Genomic DNA, 9153 nt, shown 5'->3' with positions numbered 1-9153 from the left:
AAAAAAAAAAAAAAAAAAAAAAACACAAAAACCAAAAAAACGCTTTACAAGCAAAGCCAGAAGAAGCACGGAAGGATTTTTTCCCAGAGTCTTTGGAGAGAACATGGCCTTGCTGACACCTTGATTTCAGAATCCTACCCTCTAGAGCTGTGAGATAAACAGTGGGTGGTTTAAAATAAATTCCCATTCTTTTAAACCAGCCAGTTTATGATCATGTGTTACAGCATCTCTAGGAAAGTAATACCTACCTGCTCCTAGAAACTTTGGTAATTATATGGAAGGATAAACTGACTACTCATAATCCCAAGAGTGGATCAGGAACCCCTCTTCTCATTTTGACTGTCTGTCCTTCAGGGTTTTGCCTGCAGACTCCCACGTCGACCAGAATTTCCGTCCCCACAACATTGAATCCACACGATAGAGAGTATTTGCATTCAAACAGAGGACATGTGAGAACAGGTGTGAAAGGAAGCGATTTTATTCTCCATTATGGTGGATTTTTAGCTATTGGGGCGCCTCAGCAGGGGTGAGTTTTCCAGGGGGAACCTGCCTGTTCAGGCAGAATGGGTGGAACGTGAGGCCTCTATGGAGAAGGCAGCTCCATAGAGAGAAAGAAAGGAGAGGGGAGGCTGGATGATGCAACTGCGGGAAGAATTGCAGTGGACAGTCCAAGTTGCCCAAGTGTTGCCTCAATGGGCCTTTCTGTTTGCCTGTTTCTGACTGTGAGCCTCTGTTTCTGCTCCTTTTGTTTGTCCTGGAATGAAACCAAGGTCCACTCTAATTGTAAACACAGCGCCCAGCTCTCCTCCAGTGTTGGTTCACGCCACCGAATCCACCCTTAGTCCTAAAGACCGAAGACAAATGTTCCTGTCCCCTGAGAGCAACCCAACTTCTCTTTTCTCTCCTGACTTTGCAGAATATTTCCCAGGGCAGATAGGTTTATGCCACGGCCCAGCATTCACGAAGGCTTCCAGAACTTTCTCGGTAGCTCTTTTCAGAATGTACCAATTAGTGCGTTTTGAATCTCTTCTGAAATAATGGAAATTTAAAAAAGTGTTCCAGAAGTTGCAATAAAAATGAAATGGCAGCCTCTGTAATGCGCTGCAGGTTTGAGAGAGCCACAGCTTTTTTCCAAAGGTAAATTTAATGGCACTAATTGGAGGACTTGTGGGGTGATTTTGTTATAAGAGCTCTTGCCCCATTTTAATTCTGGGCTACATTACTGGATGTGACCTCATTTGGCATCTATTATTTTGGCGCAAAACCAGTGGACCATGGCTGAACAAGTATAGGGAGAGAATCCTTAATATATGCCAAGGACTTGGATAGTGTACTGTATGCAAATAGTGACCCTTAAGTTTCTAAGACTTCGGTAGGGTTGGTGGAAAAGGATATTGTGAGCTTGAATTTGCCTTTCAGCTGTCAGCTAGTCTTTTGTGACTAATCATGTTCTGGTAGGAAAACACGTCTTCTTTCCTGCTTATTTTCTGTTCTCTCCAGCTTACAGCAGCAGAAGGCAAGTACTTGAGCATTCGATGAGCACGTGTTGAGCCTGTATAGCTCATTGCCTCCTTAGGGTGGGGGCTCTGGAAAACCATGTAGAGGCAGTTTCCAGGTTCTCGAAAGCAGATCTCTATTTAGGTCTTTAGTGTTTTCCAGAGCTAAGAGAGTGTGTGTGATCTAGTCCATGGTGCAGGTTAATGGCGTTTGCTAGACTGTATGTGTGTGTATGTGGGTATGTATATGTATATGTGTGTGTGTATAAGCCATGCTTTCTAAATGTCAGAAAAACATTAACTTATCCATTATCACTATTGTAAGTTTTACCATAATCACTCAATTGTTCTGTGACCTGCGGAGGCTAAATCCTTGTACAAATTTGAGATGGATTTAGGCTTTACAAGGACCCATGTTTTTCTGTTTTTCTTTTTCTTTTCTTTTCTTTTTTTTTTTTTTGAGACAGAGTCTCACTATGTCGCCCTGGGTAGAGTGCGGTGGCTTCATAGCTCACAGCAACCTCCAACACTTGGGCTTAAGTACTTCTCTTGCCTCAGCCTCCCAAGTAGCTGGGACTACAGGCGCCCACCCCAACGCCCACCTATTTTTTTGGTTGTAGTTGTCATTGTTGTTTGGCAGGCCCGGGCTGGCTTCAATGAAACCTGCAAGCTCCTGTGTATGTGGCTGGCGCCCTAGCTGCTGAGGTATAAGCACCAAGCCAGGACCCATGTTTTTCTTCTGGGCAGGAGGCGAACTTTGACAGACTTAACAAATCCTAGACTAAAGTGAATTGGGGTTGAAAGGGGAAGCCTCCTATATTGCTGATGGGGCTATACAGGGGTGCAGCCGCTTTGGAAAGTAGTCTCAAAAGGCTAAACATAGTGTTATCATACAGCAATTCTGCTTTTAGGTGTATGTACGAGAGAAGTGAAAATGTACGTAAACTCAGGACCGTGTACGTGAATGTTTGCAGCAGCTTCACTTAGCCAAGAAGTGGAAACGCACAAATTTCCAGCCCCTGATGAATGAATAAATAAAATGTCTATCTACACAATGTGCATTGTTTTTTAAAAAAGGATCTTTTTTTGCAGCATACAGATGCATGCTACAAATTGGATGAGCTTTGAGACATTACGCTAAATTATAGAAGCCCTTCACAAAACACCATATAGTTCCACTTATGTGAGATGTCCATAATGGGCGAATCTGTAGAGACAGAAATTAGATCAATGGTTGCCAGGGCCTGGGGGAAGTGGAAATGGAGAATGAATGCTAATGGGCATGGGGTTCCTTTGGGGGGTGATGAAAATGTTCTGATTGTGGTGTTGGTTGTACAACTCTGTGAATATACTGAAAAAGTATTGAATTGTTCATTTTAAATGGGTCACTTGTGGTATCTAAATTGTAGCTCAGTGTAGCTGTTTGCTAGATAGTCACATCCTCAGCCCATCACTGCGTGTAACCAGGATGACACTCTGTACTTTTTGCAAAGACACAAGCTGCGTCCATTGTGTCAGTGCCATCTGAGTGGTATAAAACCCTAGGTAGCCTTTGTTCTTCATGGAACCATTACTCCTTCCATTTGGGGTAAAGATGTAATTCTTTATCACTATTGTAAGTTTTAACATAATCACTCGATTGTTCTGTGACCGGCTGAGGCTAAAGTCCTTGTACAAATTTGAGATGGATTTTGGCTTTATGAGGACCCATGCTTTTCTTTTGGGTAGGAGGCGTACTGTGACAGACTTAACAGATCCTAAAGTGAGTTGGGGTTGAAAGGGGAACCCTCATAGACTGCTGATGGGGCTATAAAGTGGTGCAGCCACTTTGGAAAATAGTCTCAAAAGGCTAAACATGGTGTTATCATATCATACAGCAATTCTGCTTTTAGGTGTATGTACGAGAGAAATGAAAATGTACATAAGCTCAGGACCGTGTACGTGAATATTGAAAGAACATAATTTTTTACTGTACGTGAATTTTGAAAGCAACACAATTCTGTACCCCGAATGGAAGGAGTAATGTGTCAATGATGAATGAATAGAAAAGAAACCGTATTTTTTTCTACACTTGTTAATATAATTGCTTCTTTTTGTGCAATCTTCACAAAGTTACAATGAAGAGCCCAATTTGCCTGCCTGGACTATTGAGGCTGTTAACGCTAATGGTCTTAGGTAGCTTTAAGAATAGTTGAGGAATGTGGCATCTATTCCTTAGCCGCTGAGCACTCAGAAGGAAAAATGGATTAATCATCACACATCCACTAGCGTGCTCTTGTGAATCTGGGTAAAACTGATTTTCAAAACCTTTATCAAGTTTTGGCTCCTGGTTCTCTCAAAATTTTGTATGAATTTTATTTTGCACTACCAGCACCAGTGGGGTGGAATTAGTTGTCCCTTGCATTCTCATTTGGAGATCAGTCTTTCCGTATCTGCAGCCTGGATTTTAGACTCCAAGTCCCAGAATCAGCAGTGTTACTCCTGAGAGAATTAGGGACCTCATGGAATGTTGTGAGGACATTGAGTATCTATCGAAGCAGAAGGTTTTAGAGGTAGCAAAAGCCATTTCACTGAAGTTGCTTCATCTCAATCACCTTGGCGACCCCAGAAGGAAAGCATTGCAGAGGCAGTTTGTAGGCGGGCTCAGTCAGCTTTCTTTTATGTTCTAAATGTTCAGTGAATCCATCTGGAAGGATGGCAGCTGGCTCACTGGGACAGACTTTCCAGGGCATTGATGGCTCCAGGTGGCAGGCAGGCATCAGCCAACACATGTTATGGACAAGGTGCTCTTGGCTCTTCATGGCCTTCCAGTCAGTTATCAAGGTAACCCTGGTTCTCTGGGTCTTCTCAGCTTTTAGGAGGTATCGTCTCCCATGCAAGGCATGCCTGCTGTCAGACCACGTTGCCACGTCTGTGTGTAGTGTGTTTACAGGGGCAGGCAGAGCCAAAGGGGGAGGTCACACAAACCTCCTCACGTTCTGATTTCCTGAGTCTCTTCTGGAAATCAGATGCTGCTCAAGATAAGAAAAAATTGGGTCCATGCCTTAGTTACATTCAGACTTAATTATAAAGAGAGCAGAAAGCCCTTAATGTGTCGGGACTGAGTTTGCGTGCTTCTTTCCTCAGAATTTATATTCCTTTGATATGATTGTGGAATACATTTGCTACTTTAAATAGCAATGACTGTGGGATGTGATGAAGTCTCCATGTTTAGTGTGAGGGCAGATAATAACAATAGCAGTATTATCAAGCCATGGTAAATAATAGGATGGATATTCTTTGTCCCAAGTGTTTCAGATTCTTTTCAGATATTGGAACATTTGCCCATAGGTCTTATTGTAAGTGCGGTGGCTCACGCCTGTAATCCCAGCACTGTGGGAGGCTGAGGCGGGAGGATTGCTCGAGGTCAGGAGTCTGAGGCTTGTCTGAGCGAGGGTGAGTTCTGTCCTGTGAAAAAAATGGAAAAACCCAGCTGGGCTTTGCAGCGAGCGCCTGTAATCCCAGCGGCCTCAGAGGCCGAGGCAGCAGCATGCCCATGGCCAGAGCCTGAGGTTGCAGTGAACTACGATGTCACTGCACTCTGCTCAGGGCATAGGGTGGGACTCTGTCTCGACAAAAAAAAAAACAAGGAAAGGACTTATTGTAGGGATACAGTTCAAGTCTAAGCATGAAACTTGTTTCCTACACATCTTCTACCTGTAGTCTAAAGGTAATTTTAGACATTATTTTTAAATCGCTTTGTGCATGAAACAGCATTTTGACCGTTTTTTGACTGTGAAGCTAGGTGTGAAATTTGTCATGTCATGTTGGTGCTCAAAATGTTTCAGATTTTGGAGCATTCCAGATTGGGGATTTTTGGCTTATGGACACTCAACCTCTATATTGCTATCCTTACCTTACAGAGAAGGAAACTGGGTCAGAGCCTTTCCAGGCAGCCACACTGCACAGAGATCACTGAATTCAGAGTTTTTTCCTAACCACATTGGCATGATGCCTTTGGAGGGAAATGGAAATAATGTTCCTGTTTCAAGGTCAGACTGAAGTCTAATTTGCGCTTAGTATCAGAATAGGAGGTAGTCTATAAATACCTACAGTTCTGTTTAGATTTGATTCCGAACCTAATGGAGTGTGTATGAATGATTACATGATTACTACTATTAGTATACGACACTGTTTGCTGAAATGCCAAAGTTTGTACTTCAGGCAGGAATCTAGAGTGGCAACCACAGCTTAACACACTAATGCCGGTGATTAGCAAAGCTCTCACTTTACTAAATGGGCCATTTGCCCTTGAAATGAGTGTGTAAAGAGAAGTACAGTGATCTGTCATCCCAGTTGCACCTCTTTTGTCCTCAGGTTGAGCACTAGCTGTAGTTCACTCATGGGCTAGCCAGATAGTTCAAATAAACTGTGCCCAAGAAACGTCCACAGAGGAGAGAACTGCTTGAGTCTTGATGGGAATTTTGGTTGACTCACTCCAGTGTCTCCATCCAGGACCCATTAGACTCTTACTGATGGGCAGGGATGAGTCGAGGGCTCTAAGTGCCTTCACAGGATATGTAACCCGTTTCTTCCTTTCCATGAAGATGCTGTGTCTGACTGGTCTCCTGTGCATGAGGCTGCTGTCCTCGGACGTCCACTGTCTCTGAGGAACCTCATAAACCAGGTACCTTTTGGGAAATCATGGCAAATAGCAAGCGCATCCTATTGTTACACCACACTGAGAAGAAAATCATAGGCTAATAATAAAACATAAATTTCCTCTTCAGCAAAATGAATTGAAGTAGTGCGTTCAAGTTGCCTTGACTTCATTCTCTTCTGGGAAATGATCGCATAAAACAGTGGTTCTCAACTGGGGCGATTTTGCCCTTCGGGGATATCTGACAATTTCTAGGGCCCTTTTTGGTTGTCCTACTGTGAGAGGAGGGAGAATGATAGTGGCATCTAGCAGCTAAAGACCAGTGATACTGCTAAACATCTTTCGGGGCACAGGACAGTCCTCGCTGTCTATACCAGCCCCAAATATCCATAATGCTGATATTGAAAACCCCCGAGGTAAAATAAATGCTGGAGTATGTCTTTTTAAATATGCAGTCTCATAATTTCAAAGACATTCTCGGTTGTATTAAATCCCTGGTTGTCAGTGGCTCTGAATGGTTTGATTTTATTTACTCTGCTCCTCAGGTGTTATTGCAAGTACACATTGATTTGAGTTCTGCTGGTTTGAAATTATTGGGAGCCGAAGCAAAAACACTTCGAAGAAAGCAGTTTAAATCACTATTCAAAGTCTTTTTTTCTTGTTGGCAAGGAAGAAAAAGATAGGTTTACAGAGCAACATACATTTGCCGTAGACAACAAACAGGCCCCCGTGCCGGGGCAAAAAGGCCCAAACTCTTAATAAAAGTTCTTGTTCAGAAAGTTCTATTCTCTCCAAAGACAATAGATCTTTGAAGTTAGAAAGTCCTATCCTTTTCCATGGATCCCTTTGGCGTTCTGACAAAGTCTATGACCCTCTTCTCAGAGTAATGTTTTAAATGCATAAAATGCAATGCAGAAGAAACCTATTAAAATATGAAAACAACCATGTGGCATAATCATGTATGGGCTGCTTAATTAAGGCACTGAATAAGAAGATATAGCGGTGATTCTAATAAGTACCATAATGTCCAAGTAGGATGAACATATATTTTGAGATATTTTGGATATCTGCAGCAATTGTAATGTAATAAAAAATTGGTGATTCTATAGATGATAATCCCAGACACTGATATTACTACTGTGGCTTGTTGTCTGCGTCCTTCCCTGAAGAACATGCCACATTTCAGACTGAGGTTAGTGAGAACAGGGATGGGGTAAATTTACACCTGCTGGGTACAGTGCACACTGTCTGGGTGATGGGCACCCTTATAAGGTGGACTTGAACTGTACAAAAGCAATTTATGGTTAAGCAATTAAATGAACCAAAACATTTGTACCCCTATAATATCATGAAATTAGATAATTCATATGATGAGAGAAATTTTTTTTAAAAAAAATCCAATTAAGAACTCCTGTTTTCTAAAGAAAAAATTCATACTTCCCTAAACCACTATCTTAAGCCATTTTTGGTAACAGCAGCCTGTTATGAATAGATTATAATGCATAACTTAAGCTAAAAGAAGTTAGGCTGCTTCTCAGATAAAATAAAAAATGTACCCTATTTTGATAGGATGAAAAATGATCATTGCAATGTTTATATATCACTTGTTAAATGGGACAAACATTCAGTAATATTCAGTATTTACTCATTCACTGAACATTGTGTTAAAGCTCAATAACATTATTTACATAAGTGGTCTTCCTAGAACCTCAGTTTCTATTTTCGTGATAGGAGCATTCGAATATAACTATATCAGTTCACCTCCAAATTTAGTAACAGACCTCTCCAAACCTTGGTGGCTTGGTATAATAATCATTGTCTCTTGCTAATGAGTGTTTGGGTCAATTGATCTAGGCTGGGCTTGCTCCAAGCTGTGGGTTGGATGAAGCTCTGTTGTACATCTCTCTCCTCCTTGGACCGCTGGCTCCATGAAGAATTTTCTTCTCATGGAAAAAGGCTGGTGCACAGCAGGGCGAGCCCAGCCATGCAGGAATACTTCCAGTCTTTGCTTTTGTCCCATCTACTAACATCTCATTCATCAAAGCAAGTCACACTGCCATGTCCAAAGTAAAGGAGCAAGAAAGTACATTTTCATCTTTTATATTTACCTGCATGGAATTGAAGGACATTCTCCATAGTAAAGTATCTCCAGCATGGAAAAACAAGCATCCCACGTACTCAATACTTACTTGAAACTAGTAGATAAACAACTATAGGCCCACATGAGGGGAAACCAGAATTAAATCCAAGAAGGGGGGAGGGGAGGCGGAAGGGGCTCAGGAAACTCCCACCAAATGGGTACAATGTAGGGGTGTATGGCACACCTCCTGGGTGAAGGAGTCAACTACAACTCGGACTTTTCCTAACAAAGACAAAGAAACTTAATCGCATGTTTTGTCAATCTGAATTTTAAAAAATACATTAGAAAATAAAGAAAACCCTGAAAGTGAGAACAATGTAACCTAAAAATTGTACCCTCGTATTAACTGGAAAAAAATTTAAAAAAGAAAATAAAAAGGTATATTTTGTCAACTGAGATACTGAGATTAAGTGACAATTGATAATAGAAAAATTAAAGACAACCCATTTGAACTATACATACATAGACACACACATACATATATATAGTTCCTTAAAGAGGTTTATTAAAAAAAAATCTCTAGGCCCAGCCATCACTCACGGGGAAGGGATTACACGAGGTTTGAATGTCACAGATAGGAATTACGGGGAGTTCACATGTCGAAGACGTGCAAACCAGGCAAGTTGAAGTTCACTTTATTCTTTCTCTCATCATTCTTAGTTGCATTTTTGTGACTCCCAATAAGTACTAGGCCACAGTGTGACCACCTGTGTCAAAGTGGGCACACTGGGCTGGCTAAAGTTGGAGAGCATCTTCTTTTGTTGGTTGGGGGACCTATAACGTTCTGGGGACGCTGTGGTCCCATGGTCACTGCTTACTTGCTTTGCTGTACTCCCCACTTTTTCTTACTGGTTGTTCTTTTTTTTTTTTTTTTTTTT

At 41.7% G+C, this 9153-nt stretch overlaps 1 protein-coding gene across 1 annotated transcript in view; it reads left to right on the top strand.

The window, feature by feature from the left end:
• Positions 1-9153, top strand: part of ASB9 (ankyrin repeat and SOCS box containing 9) — a 23867-nt gene that overhangs the window by 3513 nt on the left and 11201 nt on the right. Inside the window, exon 2 of the mRNA XM_003791922.1 lies at positions 6083-6162. Within this exon, the coding sequence (XP_003791970.1) occupies positions 6083-6162 (80 nt within the window). The remainder of the gene's footprint in view (positions 1-6082; positions 6163-9153) is intronic.

This window comes from Otolemur garnettii, unplaced genomic scaffold (genome assembly GCF_000181295.1).
Source record: "Otolemur garnettii isolate 467f Iridium unplaced genomic scaffold, OtoGar3 scaffold00051, whole genome shotgun sequence".
NCBI lineage: Eukaryota > Metazoa > Chordata > Mammalia > Primates > Galagidae > Otolemur > Otolemur garnettii.
This window is presented reverse-complemented; position numbering and strand designations above follow the sequence as displayed.